At 42.4% G+C, this 23,347-nt stretch overlaps 1 protein-coding gene across 1 annotated transcript; it reads left to right on the forward strand.

Moving 5' to 3' along the window:
* Window positions 1-657: 657 nt before the first annotated feature.
* LOC133142238 (lysosome membrane protein 2-like) lies at window positions 658-20,957 on the forward strand. The gene is made up of 13 exons (XM_061263335.1): window positions 658-891; window positions 1,136-1,272; window positions 9,759-9,916; window positions 11,774-11,921; window positions 12,114-12,305; window positions 12,742-12,833; window positions 14,355-14,474; window positions 16,688-16,866; window positions 19,080-19,198; window positions 19,638-19,711; window positions 19,901-19,952; window positions 20,151-20,303; window positions 20,772-20,957. The coding sequence occupies exons 2-13, from the start codon at window positions 1,150-1,152 to the stop codon at window positions 20,892-20,894; spliced, it is 1,533 nt and encodes a 510-aa protein (XP_061119319.1). The 5' UTR covers window positions 658-891; window positions 1,136-1,149; the 3' UTR covers window positions 20,895-20,957.
* The last annotated feature ends 2,390 nt before the right edge of the window (window positions 20,958-23,347 follow it).

A 23,347-nucleotide genomic window follows, 5' to 3' on the forward strand; every position in this document is an offset into this window, starting at 1 on the left:
GGCATGAACCAAGGACACAGGCAAAACTCAATGAATTGATTCCTGAGGTCAATTCAGCATGTAGAAGGGAATGCTAGAATAGCTCATACTGCTACCTCAGTAGCCCTTGAAAAAAGACCGACCTTGAGAAAGACTAGGAAAGAAGCCACTGCACATTCACTTCATGACCTCAGACTGGTAAATATAATACCATGAAGCAACTTCAGTTTTCTATTCATCCACATTTAGAACGTGCACAGCCAATTATACTGGGAACGGTAACAGCTTTGATAATGTTCCATATGTATTTTAATAGACTTACATAATTAAATAATTTCCTATTTCGTGACATTTCAAATTAATGTCGATTTTCTCAGGGTGATCTCGTGCATGCAGTAGTATACATTATACACTTTAAAGGCTAAGCTATATCTAGGTTATAGACAAGTAATAAATTGTAGCCTGATGGGAACTGAAGCTATACGGTGTATGCATCCAATGGCAGAAAGTGAATCGACGAAATTAGCAAGCAAACATAGCCTACTATTTATTTAAAAACGACAAAGAACTTCACAACTAACGAACTCTCCCCATTCTCGGTAAGGGCAAGGGTGGGCGGGGAATTATGACAAGTGATTATCTCTTGCGTCCAATCGGGTGTTCATAGTAGGCTAAATGTGAAACGTGCACACCCACGTTGCTTGACCCCCAAAAAGCAAACGATCATCATCACGCTCTCTGAGCACCACTTACTCGTCTATTGCGAAGCACGCTGGTGTAGACAGCTTACCTCCTTAGTTAGCGCTGTGTGTGGTGTGTGAGACCAGTTTCACAGCAAGCTAGCTAAAAAATCCGTCCTCGTTAATTGCCGGCGCAGACTTCAGTGTTGCAAGGTGCCTTCTCAGTGATACGGTAAGAAACATTCTGTAAAAAGTTTTTTTTTTTGTGTGTGTATCATTAGCTGTCTAGCTATTACAGCAAAGAGATAGCAAACGTGACGAGGATAAGCGGCAGTCAAATTTAAGAGAATAAAGCCACTAACGTTAACGGTACGTAGCTGAGTGCAGCGCTAATTTCATTCTTGCCGAGTTGTCGAAGGGATATCGGACCAGCTTGGTAAAGAAAACTAATCTACACCTGATTTGTGTCTTTGAAGAGAACTGCTACATCATGACAAGAAGATCCTGTGCAGTGTACGCGACCGGGATTGTCTGCGCTCACCTGCTAATAGTTGGCATCGCCTTGATTGTGGCTCAGGTCTTCCCAACTTTGATTCAAAACCGTTTAAAAAAGGTAAGCCGATTTAATAATAATATTTGTAGTCATGTTTGCCATCTCATAGTAGAGAATGTTCTGCTATCTAGTTGGTGACATCCTTGTAATGGTTTAGTTAATTGCATCGTTTGGGTAAGCCTAATTTGTGCAGAAACCAGCTAGCAACAGAACGATGCACATCATGTTTGCCAGTTTATCGTGCTGGCTATCAAGTGGGGGAGGAATGCAGTTCAGAAGCAATTGTCCATATAATGTCAGTTTACAAATTCCTAGTTGGCTCGTCGTTGTTATCGACTCTGCTTTCATCAATATGAACGGCAATTATCCTTCAGGAGTATACACGTGCGTCTATTTTGTCTGGTTTTCTAACGGCTGCACAAAGGTTTCCTTCCCTTCAGTAGTGTAGTGTGTGACGACTTTCCGTAAGAAATGTGCAATCCGCGGAGTTTGGAAGGCATCCCAAACTCAGCCTCAAACGTTAGCGGGCCAGTGGGGAAGCGATTAACAACTGAATGCAACATTAAAATCTCTTAAATGTATTTTACACGTTTAGACGCTGTAAGTGCTGCTTTTCTGAATAAAATATCGACATTTAATGGTGAACAGGGCTGTTCACGTTGAGCTCAACCATAAAAAGTAACTATTTAGAACAGGCAAGTAGTTGAAAATAAAATAAATTATACCGTATCCGGTACGTTAATATTTTATCAGTCCTGGCAGGACTGGTTTGCCATATTAATTGTTGTCATGGCATTTTATGACCGTTTTTCGTTAACATGAACATTCTGTACTACACAGCATCTCGAATACGCCTGCTATAGCCTACACACAGTATTTAGACAGTGGTACAATTTCTGTTCTTTTGGCTTTGTACTCCAGCACATTAGATTTGAAATGAAATTATGAATATGAGGATAAAAGTGCAGACTGTCACCTTTAATTTGAGTCTATTTGCATTTTCGGTGTTCCATGTAGGAATTACAATCTTTTTTTATACAAAGTCCCTCCAATTTACGGGACTTGAAGTAATTGGACAATTAAATTCTCAGCTCTTTTTTACATTACATTCATTTGGCAGACACTCTTATCCAGCGACGATTGACTCTTTCTGATTAGTCAGGTGTATTTTATATTTTTGTTAGTTCAGGTATAAGATAAATTTAAGAGAAATTTCAGTATCAGTCTTGATTCTAGGCTTCGGATTTCCTTGAGTCTGTTATTGCACAAGATGACCATAGTTATGCTAATGACAGTATGGGAAGCCATGACATTTTTTTTATTTATAATTATTTTATTATAATTATTTTTATTTTTTACTCTGAGACAAAGGTCCAACATTAGGCAACTATAGAACCAAACTGTTTAAAAATACATCATCAAGAAGGAGGAGAGCACTGGTGTGCAATATGCTTGGGATCTTTGCGGTCCAATGGTAAATGGTTGGAATTTATATAGCGCCTTTATCCAAAGCGCTGTACAACTCATGCTTCTCATTCACCCATTCATACACACACTCGCACACCGACGGCGATTGGCTGCCATGCAAGGCGCCGACCAGCTCGTCAGGAGCATTTGGGGGTTAGGTGCCTTGCTCAGGGACACTTTGACACTGCTCGGGCGGGGGATCGAACCGGCAACCCTCCGACTGCCAGACGACTGCTCTTACTGCCTGAGCCATGTCGCCCCCAAAGGCTTTGCAGGCATTTGATTGAACAGATAAGATGCTTCTGTATAGTTCAGAATTAATTATGCTGCTGCTATCAGCAGTGATATTGTCAACGAAGGCATTATCTGTGAGCCAGCACCTGTGGCAGCCATACATGCCCAAACTATAACACCCCCACCACTATGTTCAGAACTTTTTGTCATTTTCTATTTATTTATTTATTTATTTATTTATTTATTTTTTATTTTTTATTTTTTATTTTTTATTATTTAATTTTATTTATTTTTATTTATTTCTTTATTTTATTTTTTTATTTCCCCCCGCATTCTTTGTTGTCTTCTTGCTCATTCAGTGTTTTCAACAGGATCCAGTTCTATTTGCAGTCAAACTCATTACTTGAAGATTGGTGTAGCCGAAGTATCGAAATAAAAAGGCACAGAACAGCATACAAATCCCCTTTCTCGTCACTGCTTTCTCTTTGTGATGACATACAGTAGTTAGAACTTTGAATGCTCTTTGAAGTTGGAAATGAATTGCATTGTTACATTAATGAATTGTAGTTTTTCTTTGTTATAATAATAATAATAATAATAATAAAAAATAATTATAATTGTTATTTGGCTGACGCTTTTATCCAAAGCGACCAACAGTTCATTATACTAAGAAGCACCTTGCTCAAGGGCCCAGCAGCAGAGCGGATCTTTTCGTGGCTATACAGGACGGTAAGCTATGAGTCAGGATGTGGGTCACCTCCATGGAGGCGCTGAAATGAAGGGTCCTGTGAGAATTGTTAACAAAGGCATGCTATAACAAATGGCATTGTGACATACTTCAAAGGACTTACATTTTCTCATAGTAGTATACTCCCATCTCAATGAAATGTCCATTTATAACAGTAATTAACAAATTTGGCAGGTCCCAAGTGAGAAATTGAAAGGGTAGGCTATTTAACTCTTTGGTCACAATAGTAAATTTATATCCTCATAGGGACATCTGTATTGTGTCAGAATAGAGTTACTAGTTCTTTTGCTTCAGTCATTGCTTCTACCGGGTTCACACAGGTATAAAGTCACCTTATCCACCACATATTTCAAACACTGTAAAAAGGGGTGCAAAATCAAGAATTGGAATAGTTAGAATATTTTACTGCTGGCCAGTGAGCCGAGGTAAGTTTGATATGTTTGCTGACTGTGTGACTAGATCACTGGTATTAAAGGTTATTGAAAACCAATGGAACAAAACCAACAATGGAAATACAAGATGCTAGCCTACCTTTTGTTTGTGTAGTTATTGGCATGCCTTTTGATGCCTTTTGTAAGCTGAAGGTTTCACTTGTGGTAGAGCACAAACTTTTGAATACATACAGTATGAATTCATGCATTGGCTCTAAAGCTATGCAAAGTTTCTAAGGCTATGCAAAGTAGGATATCTTCATTGATGTTCTCTTGCACTGTTTAGCCTAGGGCTACTCAACTCCACAGTGTTTGCAGGTATTTGCTCTTACAGTGCCCTACATCAACTGATTTCACTAATTATCTGAACCAAGCAGGTAATATAATAAGATAATTTAATGGAATCTGGTTGTGTAACGGCCTCACAGCAAGGAGGTCCTGGGTTCGAATCCCCGTCGGCCGGGGCCTCTCTGTGCGGAGTTTGCATGTTCTCCCCGTGTCTGCGTGGGTTTCCTCCGGGTACTCCGGTTTCCTCCCACAGTCCAAAGACATGCAGGTTAGGCTGATTGATGAGTCTAAATTGCCCATAGGTATGAGTGTGTGAGTGAATGGTGTGTGTGCCCTGCGATGGACTGGCGACCTGTTCAGGGTGTATTCCTGCCTTTCGCCCAATGTATGCTGGGATAGGCTCCAGCCCCCCTGCGACCCTGTTCAGGATAAGCGGGTTAAGGTAATGGATGGATGGATGGATGGTTGTGTAGCACATGGTTGAAGCAAAAGCCTGCAGCTACTGTGGCCTGTAGAACGTGGAGTTGAGTAGCACTGGTTTAGCCTATCCCAGCTTTACCCGTTAAGTTGCAATTGGCTGGAAAAAATGTTGATCGTGCTTAATGGTTCTCTTAAAAAATGTGAACCACTTTGTATAAATTCTTCTGTCCCAATGACCTTTATCCCTGCCGTTACCCTTCGACAGAGTGCAAAGTCTTGAGTCTTAGCGATGTCCCAAAAAATGTCGTTTAAGAAGACCCCTCTTTAATGTTAATGACAGGATGAGCTTACCCAGATAATTTAATCTGGTCAATCACACTGTATTTTTAAACACAGTTTTATAATGTGTTTGTCCAATCTGTGTACAATACTTAAGAAGAGAGCCTTGTTAAGTGTAGGGCTTTGGCAGGCAGTTGTCGGGTGCTGCTCTCGGTCCTGCCCTTTTGCGGTGTGAGAGTTTCTGTCCCATGCCGTCCTTGTCCTAATTGTCTGCGCTGCCATTCTCAACTAGCTGACTGGCCCCCGTGTATCGATTCTGACTCAGCGCTGGCAAAGCCAATGGGTTCAAGGACAAGTTCAAGCTAACCTTGGCTGAAACTACGGAGGATTACTTTTTAACTACTTTTAACTTTTTTTTTTTTTTCTTTCTTTAGCTGCTTCCAAGCTTCGATTTAAAAGTATATCCATCTGCAAAAGGCTGGGTCTCCGGGCCCTAAATAATTTTTATTGTGCTGTACTGTAGTTTGCTTCTAGATGAATGCTTTGCTTTCAGAGAGTAAAATCCAGCTGACCAGCGCTGTTTTTACAATGGGTCCCTCTGGGAAAGATTCTTGCGATGAGCTGTTGTTGATCCATACTTTTTGAGTCCTTATCGGGTTCGCACGAGTCACTGTTCATCACATCATCACACGTGCACTGTCTGTTGAAATTGATCCTTTTCTCTGGCTTTTCTCTGAGAGGGACAGTAGACTTGTGCAAGTATGTCTGCGCCTGGCATTTCCCAGCCACTCAGCTAGGCTAAAGCGCAATTGGAGCTGATCGCTATGATTGCCCGCTTTCTCCGTCCAAGCTCTTTGGCATCAGTCTCTGCCCATTTGTCAACTGGGCTTTTATACTTGTATATTCCCAATATTCTAGTTCAAAGTGTATTTCATACCAGTGTTTGTATTTTCTTCCCTGCTGATATTAATAAGCAGCAGTAACTCCATGGATTTCATGCCTTTTAAGCTGATTGATTGATGCATTTTTTTCCCCCCGCGAGATTCTTTATTACAATATTCTGGCTTCCAAAACCACATTCACAGTGGTGAGTGTGAGTAGAGATGCAACGCTTCAATCTCATCAGAATCGTGGTGCACGCTGTGCAGGTGTACGCTTATCCTGTTGCTATAAAACTGCTTATTTTAGCTCACTGGTGGAAAAGTGTTTTCACTGACGGCAACATTTAAACTGCTGTATTTCAAAGTAAGCTGGTGGCTTGCCGGTCAAACAAATGTCCATCTCATAGATTATTGCACATCTCGAATAAATGTGATCTTTGGACTTTATATCTGGGATAGTTGCCCCAATTAAAATGTTGAAATGTTTGCATAGCCTATTTTTTTCTATTTGTTTAATTCGGTCACAGCACTTGGTACCCCTTACCCCAGATTCATGGACATTTGGGTTAAAGGCCCACTCCTAAATGTTTTTGGGCTGGAAAGATCCTGGATCTTTCATTTTGTGTTCCTTACTGATTCAAGTAAAAGAAAAAAGAAAAAATGCTATTTTGGCATAGGCCTGTGCATATTGGATTTTCTGAAGAAGTTTAAAAAATTTTCACAGGCCGCAAATTCTGTCCAATCTTCACCTAACTTGCCACAGTTAATGTTTAGACGAAGACTCACAAAAGTTGACAGTTGGATTTTTGAAAGCATTTGTCTGTCACAGCCAATCGAACGCCAAACAGGAAGTGAGCTCATATTTCAACAACAAGATTTGTAGACACCAGACTTCCTGAGAATGTGAAGCAAAAATATTGATTGTACTTGGTACATGGGCTCAGGACCCCATTTTCAGGAAACACCTGACCCCTGAGGGATGCTGCAATCAGCAAAAACAACTTTTTGCCTCATAAGTGTTGATGTATCTCTCTTAAGTGATTGTTGTGTCCGGTCATAATTCTGGAGATCCAAAAAAGTGAGATTGTGCATAGGTGATCCAAGCTTCACAAAAGTTATCAGATGGATTTTTGGTGTCCATTTTTACAGTCCATCAAAATCGTCGGTGAATTCGCCAAACGGGAGGATCATATTTCAGCAATGCTTTGATGTGTTGACACTAAACATGGTTGATACACTATATGGGCAAAAGTATGTGGACACTAGATGTATCTTGATGTTCAGGAGGTGCTGCAATAAGCAAAAATGTCTCTGCTAATAACTGTTAATGTATTTTGAAAAAAAAAAAAAAAAAAGATTCTTATGTATGCTGATATCTTGGTAAATATCAAAGCTGAGACATGACCACCTGTTCTCAACATATTTTGTCCAATCTTGCACAGATCATCTTCAGACCAACCCAATCTTTAGTCAGTTGACATAAAACGTGTTATCAGTGCTTACAGCCACACTTTTAACATGATCCGATCAAGTTGCCATGGTGACCCTGGGCTGCTTGCCCCCCTTCAACCCTGTTTGCAGGTTTGATTTACCAGTTATTTTGCTCCTCAATCCCTCTCCCACTCCTACACAACTGTGTAGTAAGGGAAAAGGCTTTCAATTCTTATTTGACACTTGCTAAAAATGTCCTTCCTACTTTCTTTCTTTCTATTTTTTTGTTGAACCTGAGAAGGCAATACTGCTTTCCATTTTATGTGTGTTTCTGTGTGTATGGGTGTGTGTTTGTATGAACAGTAAGTGATTGTAATAACTCAAACAGGCCTCACGTATTGTTCGTCATTCTGATATGCTTAAGCCGTTCCATGCCGCACTTCCTCCTGACAGAAACTGTTAGCATACAGTGCATTGCTGTTGGGGAATAATTAAACCTCTTTGTGTGTTAAGCCTGTTTTAGCCACAGCATGCTTACTGGCCTACATACCTGCATGTCACACATACTAGTTAACAGGTGAAGAGTTGGTGAATATAACGGTACTGAATATAATTGTCCCAGGGAAGTGTGGTGGTTGTGGTTGTGGTTGTGGTGGGGTTGGGAGGGTTGGTTACACTGTGGGGTGCTCGCCACAAGTCAGGTGCTGTAATCTCCCAAAATACTTCAATGGTCTCCCGCTGCAAGTTTCACAGTTACACCTTCTCAGTGCCGTGGTGTAATTTCAAGGCTCCTGAGTACGTGCCTACATCTCCACAGTGCCAAAGCAGTGATCATATATGGGGTTATATGGGTGACTTGACTTGATTTTTTACTAATGCAGGACTGCAACGATTAGCAAGCACAGTGACTCTGTTCTTAGTGCTGGAATGCACTTGGTGGCATTGAGGTCATGGGAGTTGCTAATGGTGGGGGATGGGAGCGGGGGGTTGAGGGGGTGGAGAAATGCTCTGAGTTCATGTGATTGTTTCAGCTCAGCAAGGAGAACATCAATGTCATACATTTTTGTCAATCACCATTAGTCCAAGCTGCTAAATATTTTTGTAGGTAGCAGCTTTGAAAACCGTAGGTAGCCAGTTATTTCAAATTTTGTTGCAGCAGACTACCTACTTTGGTTTGCTATTTTTCGGTGTCTAGGGGTGTACCTTGCTCCAGGGAACTAAGCTAATCCTGTACCGGGAATCAAACCTACAACCTTCAGGTTACAACAGCAGTTTCCATTGGCGCCGCATCTGAGCTTGAAGGCTTCAGCATGAGTGTTCTCCTGTCCCCAAAACTCTGCTCACAAATAACCGGCACCATGTTGTAGAGCTGGCTATTCTGTCTGATAGAACACACCCCCCTCAAAGATGAGAATTGAAATCTGATTTAAAAAAAACGCGTGGAATTATATATGCTACACAGTGAACCTCTACATTAAACCCAATATGTTCGATGAACAGAAATCCCTAATGGGCAACTACCTGGTTAGCCAGCCAAACTGTGTGTTTGAAGTCTGTTATTATGGCATTGTGATTATTAGAAGGTGATTAGGGGGTTAATTGCTGGCACTGTTGGTCATTAATGCAGTCAGACAGTAACGGTTAACAAGCGTTGTGACTGTTCTTGGCTCTGGAATGCGCTTGGTGGCAATTGAGCTCATTAGAATTGCTAATGCTCAGAGTTCAGAGTGAGCCATGAATTCTGCGAGTGTCGTTGGAAAACCTGGCTCGGTTTCTGAGCTAAAAGGTGAACAATCGAATATCCTAAAATAATAGATCTCTTTAGAGCTTTGAGAAAAGTAAAAAAAAAAAAAAAAATTAGCTTGTGCCTGTAGTTCATATGTTATTGCAGTTGATAAGCAGTCCTTCCCATTGACATTCATGTAGTTGTGAGGTGAGTGTCTTCGCTTGTAGCATTGCCTGCCTGGGCCCAGATTTTCCCTGAGACAAGTATATCACACAATTTTAAAATGTCTTTAGCAATTATAGAAAATGTTCTTAAAATAGTTTTCTTCTGGTGTCTCCACCAAACATTTATTTAATTACTGCAAAACAAATGTATACTTTTGGCATATCCATGGAATAGCAAGCTTTTGACGATACTGCATGTTGCAATGTACAAGTTGGATAAAATAAAAAAAATTATTCTGTTCTTTACAAACACAGAAAATTCTAATACTGGATATTTACTGAACCAGTTTAGGTGAAGTACCTTGCGGAAATGCTCCACTCGAGGCAGTAGCCTTTTAGTTGTAGCTTGTAGGCTATGAGGCTATGAGTGTACACAAGATTATTAATCAAAAGTTGCGTTGTCTCTCTTGCCCTCAGGAGATAACTTTGACGGAAGGAAGCCGGGTGTTTAAGACATGGAAATCCCCTCCTGCTAAGATATACATGCAGTACTTCTTCTTCAATGTCACCAACCCAGAGGTGTTTCTCTCTGGTGGCCTGGCTACCGTCAAGGAAGTTGGGCCATACACTTTCAGGTAGGGCTTCTAAAACAGCCCCTGGGCCACTGTGGAATCAGCCGTGTGCCTATTGTCATTTTGTAGATGTGATTTATTTAACCCTCATTATGTGTTACAATTTTATGAACACTTATCTTTGGGGTCAAATTGATCCCAAAAATTTGAATTGACACAAAATTATTGTAAATGGCAAAATGTTCACTCTTTGTATCACCTTCTTATAGTCTGACTAGCTTGACTAACCTTTTATTAATCGATATGAAACATCTCATTTTAGAGCTTGTGGTAAGTGTACGGAAATCATCCACAATCATCCGCAAAGAAGTCAGAGAGAAAAAAAATATTTTCTTGCATTTTATACAGCTACAGATGGTAAAGCTAACAACACACAACACCTTTATGTTTACTGTTTTGAAGATCAAATGGACCCCAAAACATTGTATGAAGGTTAAAGCTGGCGATGTCAGCTGGTGTGGGTTGGGGCCAAATTCAACTTACTGCTTGTGTCCAGCCTTTCTAAACAAGAAGCACGAGATGTTTTGAATATTGTGTCTTACGATCACACACTACCATGTCCCTGACCGTGATGAGTCACGGTGACAGGAAATTAATATCTCATTATTTCCTGTTTTGTCAATACTGATTTAGTAAACACTGCAGAATGTTGCATTTGGTTTTGTCCCAGCAAGGGGCAACTTTATAGGGGTTTAATATAATGCAATTTTCAAATGTGAAATCAATGCAAATGTGGATGTACGGCTAATGAGTGAACTCATTCTGACTACTTAAGTTGTGACCCTTGGGTTTTTGATAACGATACAGCTAACGATAGTGGGGAAATGTAATTTCCTGTTCAAATGAGATGCTGCTCAGTGAAGTCTTAAAATCTGTATTTGCCAACAGAAAGTGCTGAAAATCTCCTGCTAAAAAGCATCTTCTGATTTCTGAACTGAACTGCTTTCTGCCCTGTTATGATTCTTGTGAATGTCCATTTGAGCATAAATGTATTGCGTAATACTATAAAAATACTAAGTTCTGGGTGTGAAAATTGAGTTATTGCTCATGGATTAGTGCATGTTGAATGATCTGGCCTGATCAAATGTAAAGCTATACCTAAGTATAGTTCCAAAGTTTTGAATTTACTCACGCCACTGTTCTTTAGTTTTTCTAAGCTTTGCATTCCTGCATATTTGAAGGGAATTGCATTAAAGGTAAACGGGTGAATAAAAAGTAAATGGGTGAATCACAAAACAAATTTCAAAAGTCCACGATGACGACAGACAGGGTTACACTCCTAAAATGTTTCACATTCAGCCAGTCAACTGAGGACATCCTGATCTATTCTCCGTCTGCATATTCAGCACATATTGATCACTGAGTAAATCTACAACACTTATGAAACTAATTAAAAGATTTTGTTCTGTGTGTGGCTTAAGGTTTTATTTTAACCTTATTTATTTTAGCAAAAAAAATTTTTCTTAAAATTCTTATACATACCAGTATATACTTTTCTAGATGGTATTTAAGCGAATTGTTGATTTAAAGACGCATATTGTCTATACCCTTCACATCATCAAAGAGAATATAGATTTGACGCAGGAATGTGCCCGCAGCATGGGAGACTGTAGTTGCAGCTTTTGTTGGTTTGAATTATCTGCGGGCAGCACACTACAAAACTGATTGAGGAAAATTGTATTTCCTGTATCAATTTGAGTATATGAGGTATTGAGAAATTGTTCTTCGGATGATGAAAAGCAATTATATGGTTCTCTGCCCGGCCCTGCAGAAATTGTAAAGCATGGGGCAGGTGTGTGGTGTGGGTATTTTTTGACCGCTGAATGCCCCCCCCCCCCCCCCCCCCCTTGCCTTTAACAGGGAATACAGGCCGAGAGAGAATGTGACCTTCGTGGACAATGGGACAAAGGTCTCTGCCCACACTGCCAAGAGTTTTGTATTTCTGCCTGAGCAGTCAGTGGGCGACCCTGAGGTCGACCTTGTGACGACCATCAACATCCCCGCCCTGGTGAGCGAAGTGGGGCCGGCCGTGGGTGTGGGGAAAGGGCCTACCTGCTCGTAGAAGCCGGGTGACTGCTGAGAAACATTCTTGGTTCTCATGTTGATAGAATTGCTGTATGCGTATCTAACTCGCCCTTTCCTTGTCCTCCCTCTCCCTCTCCCTCTCCCTCTCCCTCTCTCTCTCTCCCTCCCATGGCAGGCGGTGATGAACAAAATGAGTGGAAACTTCTTCATGAGCACCATGGTGTCGATGTGGATGAATTCCAAAGGTTCTGGAATATTCATGACCCGCTCTGTAGACGAGATACTGTGGGGCTACAAAGACCCACTTCTCACTTCTGTGCACTCCATGAAGCCTGAAGTTGAAGAGTACTTTGGCTTAATGTATAAGGTAGGCCAACAAAATAACTGTATTTTGCCCTGTATTTGTCTCTAAATGAAGAGAACCATCTCCAACTCTGTGCATTATTGCTCGTTTAGACCTGTGGATTTTCTAGTATCCTTCCGGATGAAATAAGCCCGTCATACAGGAAGATTGCAGATTGACTGAGGTTATACATGCAGCTGCAAAATAATTCACTTGAGGACTTTCTGACATTTGAATCCGGTGTTGCCCATGAGGCCTACTAAACAACCGCTATTATAAAATTGTGAATGGTTCTGTCCAAGGTAACATTAAGGTGTGTGTGTGTGTGTGTGTGTGTGTGTGTGTGTGTGTGTGTGTGTGTGTGTGTGTGTGTGTGTGTGTGTGTGTGTGTGTGTGTGTGTGTGTGTGTGTGTGTGTGTGTGTGTGTGTGTGTGTTCTATCTTTTTTTTTTTTTTTGCAGAAAAATGGAACCAGTAGTGGTGAATTTGTCTTCCACACAGGAGAGGAGAACTACATGGACTTTGGCAAAATACACACCTGGAAAGGCCAAAGGTAAGAAGGGCGCACCACAGGCAATCAAGGCAGATAACCGGCCAAATGTAGTGTTACGGCCATCCTTCACAATTATCTCTCTGAATCCCATAGTCATTGAGAAGATGCACTGTTGAAACGGGAGTTTGGCAAACGCATTGAAGCGCACCGTAGATTTTGTGATCGTTTGGGAGGAAGTCTCTTTTGGATATATCCAAACTGTAAATGTAATAAGTATTGGCTAAAGCTGCAGGTTGGCAGCAACATCTTGTGATATTTTAGCAGTTACCATTAATCAACATGTTATATCATGTGCCAGAGTTACTAAGCCTTTTGCGACTAGTTTCAAGTGCAGATATGCCCCAGAAACATGCATTTTTGAAATCAAGAAATGACCATACGGTACAGATTTAGCAACCAGGCAAGGATGGGTGTTTGCCACAGACACTATTTACAAAATAAATGAACCAATCTGTCATGCGCAGCAGTGGAATATGGTCGTATAGTGATCATAACAAGTGCAATAATGTGTTGCCTTTATTGAAAAAAAATTAAAATAAAAAATAAAAAAAAGTCTAATTGCATTGATTTGCTGCTTTTAATTGCTTTTGTCCATCATGGAAAGAACAGAACATTCTGTTTCTAACAGAAAATTGTTAGAAACAGCTCAAATTTCATTGCTAAACTAAGGAAAAAAAGGGTTGTGTGTTTATTTTGGAAGAAAACGATTACGGAAAACAATGAGTGAAGACATGGAACTGGCAGAAAAGATTCTTGTGGAGTTCTTGTGGAACCTCCCACACAATGTTCCGATTCTGTCCTGGGAATAGTTAGGATCTTGCATTTGGAGGACTTCAAACAATAATTGCTGCTACAGCTGGAATATCTATAAATTTAGTCACAAAACAGGAGTTGAAACTGTGCCGTTTAAGATCTGCCTCATTCGCAAAATGTGATTGGTAGGCAGTCCAATTTGCTGATTGTGTTGCTGTCATTCCTAAATAAGACGTTCGTTTCACACAGACTGTGACCACACCCTCATTAGGCCGCGGTTTCTGCGGCGAGTTTCGTGCGCGTAAATCTGGCCCTAGGTGTCTACCAATATTCTGTAGACGCTTATTTAAACGTGACCAAAACAAACTGGGAAGAAACTTCTTATATTGTTCCTGAATCAGGAATAAACATGGCTACTACTACCATTCTGGTCACAATCTGGCTTTTTTTCTTTCTTTTTTTTTGTGGCCAGTGCAGGTGAATATTATAGGATGACTTACAGGGGCGGCCTGTAGCGTAGTGGTTAAGGTAAATGAATGGGACACACAAGGTCGGTGGTTCTAATCCCAGTGTAGCCACAATAAGATCCGCACAGCCGTTGGGCCCTTGAGCAAGGCCCCTTAACCCTGCATTGCTCCAGGGGAGGATTGTCTCCTGCTTAGTCTAATCAACTGTTCATCGCTCTGGATAAGAGCGTCTGCCAAATGGCAATAATGTGATGTAACTTGAGGACTCATTTTGTATGATTCTCACTGTCTTCCGCTGCAGGGAGACGACGTGGTGGACGTCCAAAGAGAGCAACATGATCAACGGCACTGACGGCGGCGGGTTCCACCCTTTCGTGTCCAAAGACGAGCAGCTCTATGTCTTCACCGCAGACCTCTGCAGGTCTGCCATCCTCTCACATCCCCCCCCTGTGCAGTAAACTCTGATTGGCTGTGGAAGTCTTGGGGTGACATGGCTCGGGCAGTAAGAGCAGTCGTCTGGCAGTCGGAGGGTTGCCGGTTCGATCCCCCTGCCCAGGCTGTGTCAAAAGTGTCCCTGAGCAAGACACCTAACCCCCAAACGCTCCTGACGAGCTGGTCGGGGCCTTGCATGGCTGTGTGGCTGTGTGGCTGTGTGGCTGTGTGGCTGTGTGGCTGTGTGGCTGTGTGGCTGTGTGGCTGTGTGGCTGTGTGGCTGTGTGGCTGTGTGGCTGTGTGGCTGTGTGAACCAAAAACACAACCGGTGCAGACCACTGAGAAATCGGAGGTCCACACTGTGTCTGTGAAAATGTGTTTTAGTATTGTTTTCAAACTTCTATTGTTTTTCCTCACTGTGAACTGTTGCCTGAATAGTGTGTGATGTGGTGTAGCTCCTAGGTCCGGCGTCTGTTTGAAACACAGAATGATCACTTTCAGCTCTGAATTTCCTGCACCTTTTGTTCTGCATGGAAGTAATTAAACCATGGGACACACTTTAGATTCCAAGACTAGTCCCAAGCAATTGTGTTCGTGAGGAGATAAGGCCCTTTGAAAACAAACACTAGCCAACTCCCTGTATTATATAAGTTTTTTTTGTTTTTTTTTAATAGATGCCTGAGCTACGCACACACTTTTAACAAAGAGTAACCTTTGTACGTGATTATATTTTCCCCAATGCCTGGTTTTATAGCACTCACATAATAGAGTTTTGGGAAGGGGGCTGTTGGTCAGTCCAAAATGATCTCTGTACTCATAAAGAGATGCATTGTACAGGGCCAATGAGGAGTGTTGGGCTGCTTTATGTTGCGGAGCCGATCTCCTCATAGCTGTGGAGCCACCAAGGGAGGAGGCTAATGCAAAGTTCACGGTTCTTCATTTTTGAGAAGTTGGCCGTTGGCTGTGATTACAGTATAGTCTTGTCAATGGAGAAGACCACCAGAACTGAAGTTTTCCCTCCAAGGTATTAGCTAGAGCTCACAGCTGCAGGCCTAACCTAAAGATACAAGACTCCTATTGAAATTGGGTGGGATTTCAGGAATTACTTGAGTTAGGACTCCTGATCTCTCCTCCCTTGACTGTGGCATTGACATTGATCAAAGACTTCTCATTTCTGAACATGCTTACGGAAGACGGGAAAGTTCAGAACGGGTATGTGCTGATCGCAATGAATCCTTATTTGTGTCTTGCTCTCCCCTTCCCGAAGTGCCATTTCACCCGCATTAAACGTTGAATTTGTTTTGATGCCGTGGCGTCTATTTCTGGTGAGAACCTTGACCTGAAACTGGAACTGGGATGAACTTACACCCCCTTTTCAAAGTGGAAAGAATGTGCTGGACAGGCATGGTTGTCATTTCCACATTGTTTGGAACACAGACAAGTAGCATGTGGTTGTTTTCAAAAAACCCTTTCACCCACTTCATAGGTCACGCCTGGCCACTGCATTGTTGTGACCTTAAAGCAGACAATTCTACTAATCTAATCCAGTAAATAGGAAAAGGAAGTGTCTAATAGATTACTATAACAGACTACATTCCCCTGTGGCTGTAAAGTCAACACCCTGAATCCAGATACCGGATTACATGTGCCTCCAGACCTATTGATATGTGCTCTAACTAGGAAATGGAAAATGTTCTGCTTATAACAGCATTGGGAGAGAACAGAAAAAAAAGAAAAAAAAACTTTTACAACAAAGAAAGGTTTTAGGCTTTCATTCTGCAGCCATGTAGATAATGCAATATTTTATATTTATGGATTTTAAATCCTGGGTTAAGGAACCACATGCATTGTACAGCTGACCTGTAGCATATCATCCTATTAAGATGGGATATGAGATTTATTGTGAATTTGGTGAATGCTATGTACAGCACAAACAATGAGTACTGCATGTGAGTGGAGCTAAACATCAACAGTAGATGTAGGGCTATGCACTGGGGGGGGGGGGGGGACCTTAGACACAAAATTGTTGTTTTGCTTGCATACTGAAAAAACGATAATGATTAAATCAGCAGATGTGACTTCCTCTTGAGATGCGTTCATGAAGAGGAAAATCCCAACGTTGCTCGGCCCAGTCTAGCTCGTGCCGCCGGGTAACGTTTGTGCACAAGAGGGTGTTTGACACGCGTCTCCGCTTCACGCCAGGTCCATCTACGTGACGTTTGTGAAGGAGGTCGAGATCAAGGGAATCCCCGCCTACCGCTTCGCTCCCCCAAGAGACGTTCTGGCCAGTCACGAGGAGAACCCTGCCAACGAGGGGTTCTGCGTTCCCGCCGGCAACTGCCTGGGCACGGGCGTGCTGCAGGTCAAGGAGTGCCGAAAAGGTAACGGCCATCTTCCTCCTCTTCCATCTTCCTCCTCTCCCCCCCGTGTCTGCGTACATGTTGCCTGTTATTCAAAGCTGCAGCTTTACTGAGACTATTTGGGTATAACAATCGTGGCCCACCTGTGGTTTGTGGTGCGGTTCCCAGGTTTCTAATCGCTACGGATTTCTGTCTGCCCCCCCCCCCCCCCCCCCGTCCGAGCACACAGTGCTCATTCCAGTGCCTTATTTACCCTGCAGCCTTGTTTCTTTTCTTTGCTCCTGACCTGGAATCGATCAAGGTCCGACATCTTTAAAGACATTCCAACTCGTTAAATGTTCCTTCTAGGAGCTGGAATTGGAAGTTAGGAAGTCGACAATCTTGCCTTTGAGAAAGGAAACATGAGGAAGTATTTTTTCGGAAAGTGTGACAGTACAGTGTGAATGGCGTGTGGATCCACCTCTCCCCATCTGCCACGCATCTGCCTCATCTGTAACTGATGTGGCTTTGAACTGACGTTTGAAGGAGCCAGGATATTCCATTTGGCTAATTCATGTTGTCTCGATTTCCAAATGTTCACTTTTTTTTTTTTTTTTTGCCTCTCCCGATTGGTTGGGGCTAGGAGTGGAAAATACATTTTTTTGTGGGCTCATTCCAATTGCTTTAGTCTCCCTTTCTCCACTCCCTCCACGGTGTTTGGCCCTTCCCTCAGTCTGCTCAGACCACCTGACTACAGGGACAGGGGCTGCTGCAGTTCCAGTCACCTGATCGGAGTACTCGACTGGAACATGATTCATAGCCGTTAGTCTTTGTGGTTGATTTACTGGTTCATATACTTGGCCGCTATAAGTATGTCCGTGCACGATTGCCATCTCCTGAGCCGTCGTTGATAATTCATTTGTATCTAATTTTCTCTATGAACCCAAAGGCTGCTAATTGCAGTCAGGTGGCTGCGGGGGCGGGGGGTAGGGAGTAGTGCAGGGGGAGGTGTAGGTGACCCTCTCTCACTAGAACTCGTGTGTGCGCCCGTGTTCACGTGTCAGAGAGTGCGACATTCACACAGACCACTGTTGCCAAACACAACAGATGGACCTCTGGTATACTGCCATTTCTCTCACTGTTGCTGCTTGTCCCAGTAACACCGTTTGCCCTCTGCTGTGACTTTGAAATTGGAGCTGGAATTAGGGTTTTACTGGTTTGCCAGTATTGCGGCAGTCTTAGGCACTACTGTGGAGAGGGAGTTGCTTAAGGGCAGCCTTGCCATTGGTCTCACGCTGATTAGACAGACCTTGGATCCGACTCAACAGACCAAGCAAAAAATGTAACGATAATGGGTTTGATATCTTTCGCAATCCACGTCAACTCTTTGTGCTGCAGCTGGTCAGGCCCAGTACCAAGGCGCCCTTTTTTGAGGAGAAAACCCTCCTGATTTGTTATTTCACGTCGTGTCTTGTTCTCATGGTCAGAAAGTGTATCATATTTTTGTAACTTTTATCGTCGTTCTGACCTGAAGCTGCTGTGAACTTCCCATAGACCTTCAGTATTCTGCATTTGTCTGAGGAGCTTGCGTAGAACTCTACTGCTCTTACATTTGCTGCCACAAATGAGCATGTACACTATGAGGTTTCTTAAAGAGTATGCTCTGTAATACGGAAACTAATATAAGCGATCATTTTAGTGTAGCCTGGAAGCCAATTTCTCAAGCAGACAGCTGGACAACGTGCACAGTAAAAGTATGTGACGCACGGATCTGTTCGTGTAACAATGGGACAGCGTTCTCCTGTTTCCTGTGCTTGTGCATTGCCTATTGGTGCATGCATGGGATAGATTATCGGGGAGAGCTGTCAGACAAGGAGCCAGGACAGTCACCCCTTGGGAAATGCAACAAAACCTTTCTAATGTGAAATGGAGCACTGTGTTCTCGTTGTGTGAGCGTTGGTGGGTAAAACAGGCCTTGGGGAGTAGTCTTATTGCATCACCTCTCTCCCCCCCCCCCCCCCCCCCCCCGTACGTGCATGGCAGTTGAACCCTCGCACAGTTGCGTGGGATGTGGCCAGTGCACGGCTTGGCTTTCCCCATCTGGTTTCTTCTGCACCGGTAGGCCATGTGCCGACCCGTGACTCGTGCGGTGAGGTCTTCTGAGGTCAGCGCGCCGGTCACATGCCGTTTCAGTTCCCACAGGGTTTATTGTAGTCGAGCCGCGAGTCACCGAGACGTGTCGCCCTTCTCTGCAGGCGCGCCCATTGTGGTCTCCTTCCCCCACTTCTACCACGGAGCCGAGGAGTACATAAACGGCGTGGAAGGACTGTCGCCAAACCAAGAGCACCACGAGACATTCCTTGACATTAATCCGGTATGGGGGTGAATCGCGTTTACTAGTTAGCTGGGAGGAGGGCAGGCATGGTTGTTTGTATAAAACCAAGATGTACAAGCAAAGAAAAAGATTATAACCGGGCCCTGGATGTTTTTTTTTTTTTTTTTTTTTTTTTTTCTCATTATTTCATAATGCTTGGAATTTGGAAGGCGTTCTTCAAGAATGCTTAGTAACGCCATCTAGTGTGCTTTTCTAGAATGCATCAGGAGAGGCATTTTCATTACATTTCAACACTCGTATTTGACTCGTATTTTGGTATTTTGAGGGAGAACTGCCTACCCAATTTAAAATCTAGTCTACTTTTCATGTAACTACGAAGTAAATTGAGGACTATGTTGAGGAGATGGTAAACTGCTCTGTTGCAATTTGCATGATCAACAGACAACTGGTCTTGTTCCTAATCTCCTTTAATTTGCAGACCCTTGGGATCCCTATCCGAGCATCCAAGAGGGCCCAGATAAACGTTCATCTGAAAAGAATCTCTGGGTTCCCGTGAGTGCAGAGCTATTCTTCCTGCAACGAGGACCGTTTTGAAGTCATTAAACCTGTCGCTGCTTTCTCAATGTTCATTTATGTTCCTGATATCATCAAATTGATTCTATGTAATCATATACTATAGTTACATTTTGACACTTTCTAAAGCAAGTTTTAATGAAAGTTTTTATGTTTTCACTCTTTCAGCGTAACCAGGAAATTTAAACCGACTGTCTTTCCAGTTTTGTTTGTAAATGAGGTAAGAAGTCTTCTTCTCTGAACAGACCGTACATTATGTTCACAAACATGTAGCATATTGTATAAAAAAATGCGATATTGGATAGAGAGCCAATTTCTTATTTCTGACTGCGCTGGTCCCCGTTCTGTACATATCCATCACTGTGTCATGGTTGAAGTCGAGCTGATTGGCTGTGACACATTTCCCCTCCCCCTGTAGTCGGTGGTGATTGACGATGAATCGGCAGCGAAGATGAGAACGATGCTCTTAATGGTGATGCTGGTGTCCAACTTCCCCCTCCTCATCGTCGGCTTGGGCACCATCCTCCTGATCATCTTCATCATCCTCATCGTCAGGTCCCGACAGAAGAAGGTAGGAGCCGCCCTGTTGTGTGCTTGGACTCTGTCCTCAAACTTCACTTCACTTTTATTACTGCGAAATAATGCAACGACATTCTACATTAGTTTGAACAAGCTTTCTTTTTAAATTGTAAATGCTTGGCATTTATATATAGCCAAAGCGTTGTACAATTGATTCTTTTCATTCACTCATTCATACACACACTCACTCACACACCAACAGCGATTGGCCTTCCATGCAAGGCACCAACCAGCTCATCAGGAGCATTTTTTGCGGGTTAGGTGTCTTGATCAGGAAAAGTTTGACACACACAGGGTGGGATCGAACCGGCAACCCTCCGACTACTACCTTTTATATTCCTAAAGTGACGGGCGTTTTTAAAAAATATTATTATTATTATTATTATTATTATTATTAAATTAAATAAATATATGAAAATAAATAGTAGACATTTATGGTCGTTTTTCTCTTTGTTTTCAGACCACTGCAGTGGAAGACACGGACTACAAGCAGGTCAGTGACAAGCCGGACGAGGACTTGTCAGACCCGCAGAAGAACGGCTCGTTCATCGCCATGTCCCCCATGGAGGGGGAGAAGTGCTGAACGCACGGAGGACCTGGGGGGGTGCAGGCAGGGCGCAGCTCCAATAAACCTATTGTCCATCAAGATGCTGCTTGTTCTGCTGTTGTTGGGATCAGTCTTTCTCTCTCAGAGCCGGGTTCTTTGCATGGCCTTGCTTCCTGCCTCTTTGTTAAACACACTGGGGTTTCGACCCGAGCCACCTCCTGCGCCGGGGGTCTGACCACACGCACGACACGCCCACGCATGTGTAACCGTGTGAAGCTCCGAATCCACACGCAATACGAAGGGCATGGCCAAATTAGCCATGTCAGTGTGTGAAAACTATTACAAACACTGTACATGTACGTGTACAGACATTGCCTTGTTTTTTTTTTGGTTTTTTTTTTCATTTGAATTACAGCAATGATTTTCACATTGACTCAGCTCAATCCTGAGCCCTTTTTGATATTCTGATCAGGCATTGAAGGGTCTTTTTGAGACTGGGTTAGGGATAACTTTGAATCTCTGTGTTACTGACATGCAAGTGCCTTCTCGTGTGTGTGCTGCCTACCTCTCTGCTTGCAACTATTATTATTTTTTATTTTCTTTGCTGCCATCTTGCCATGCGACAATGAATTCTGTATATTTGGGATGCATTTACTACATCCGCTAATATTAAGTTCACGTTTGTCCTCATGGAAAGTAGCATATGAATGTAGAAGCTCTGTTGCGTCTCTTGCATTACATGTGGTTTATGCACTTCTTGAACCTAATCATGAGATGCTGAATTCCACAATGAAGAAGGCTCATTTTATAGGTTTTCTGCCTGTTTATAGCCCACTGTGGACTGTATGTTTGAAGATAACATAGCAAGCAAGCAGAACTACTTTATGAAATTGTGGTCCATTTGGCCATCAGTATTCATTAGTTTTTAATGTGAATTCCTTATTGCTTGTGTTAGGCACTATGAGATGGACATAGTGGTGCAAGGGTTTTGTTTTTGTTAATGTTGTATGAGTGTAGTAGAGTAGTGCTTACCTTTAAACAATGGGACGTTTAAGTGTCATTTAATGGGGTTTGGTCAAAAGCAACCAACCTACATCAAATGTGGTCCCATAAAAATGGCTTTCAGCTTACTTTATAGCAGCCTATAATGTCTGGAGTCCGCTGCACTGTATAGGTAAACTGTGTGCATGTGAACTGAATCGAAGCATCCCTCCGAAGAAGTTGCAAGGGAATGTATGAATATGCAAGTAGAATTTAAGATACAAGTGCCCTTTGTTTAAATAATGAGCTGTTCTCTTTTTAGTCCTAGTTTATTACTAGCCTTTGTTGAGCTGCTTACACATTTCACAATGTGCTTTCTAATGGGCGTCTTATCAGGGACAATGATGGATGCTACTTGCTGCATTGTTTAAATTATATTGTGGGCCACTAATTGACAGTTGAGATTTGAGTCGAGATTTCATTGCGGGCTCAGTATAGGAGTTGCACATTGATAAGGCAATATCCATTTGAAACGGGCTATGAATGATGTGGCCCATAAAGTGATTTGATATTCCGTTCCATAGTTTGTGCCTTAGGAGTGTCTGGTCTCCTTGGACAGTTCAGAAACTTGAATTAGACTTGACGTAAGTCCAAAAGTGGTTGGAAACTGTATTTGCAGTATTCTCAGGTTTCACAAAATTGTGTTTGCTGAAGTACAGATTCCTACATTATGTCTGTCCTTGTGTGCATAGCAGTATTATCATGACTTGTAGGAAGGACTCATCAAGATTTAATCTGAGGATGGTTTGCACTGTTTCTTCTCATAGTTGCTTTAGCACAAAAGTTGGCTCATCTAGTTATAAGTAGTTAATCGTATCAATTCAAACAGTGCATGGTATGTGTATTGCCAGAAAACTGTATTGCTCTGAGTAAAATGCCTTTTATTGTAATTGTCATGTAAGGAATATGTCAGAACTTGAGTGGTTGGCTGGCTCTGTATTGTACATGCAGTGCCCTCCATAATGTTTGGGACAAAAACCCATCATTTATTTTTTTACCACTGTACTCCAGAATTTTAGATTTGTAATACAAAACATCACATGTGGCTAAAGTGCACAATAAAGGGTTACATTTTGGTTTCAACACATAGAATTACAGCAGTGTTTATACATCCTCCCCAAATGTCAGGGCACCGTAATGTTTGGGACGCAGCAATGTTATGTAAATGAAAGTAGTCATGTTTAGTATTTTGTTGCATATCCTTTGCATGCAATGGCTGCTTCAAGTCTGATTCATGGATATCACCAGTTGCTGGGTGTCTTCCCCGGTGATGCTGTGCCAGGCCTATATTGCAGCCATCTTTAGCTCATGCTTGTTTTGGGGGCTAGTCCTAGTTCAGGGGCAGGTTTTCTCTTCAACATATGAAAGGCCTGCTCAATTGGGTTCAGATTGGGTGATTGACCACTCCAGAACTGACCATTTTTTTAGCATTGAAAAACTCCTTTGTT

The sequence above is a fragment of the Conger conger genome, chromosome 12, assembly GCF_963514075.1.
Source record: "Conger conger chromosome 12, fConCon1.1, whole genome shotgun sequence".
In the NCBI taxonomy this organism is placed as follows: domain Eukaryota; kingdom Metazoa; phylum Chordata; class Actinopteri; order Anguilliformes; family Congridae; genus Conger; species Conger conger.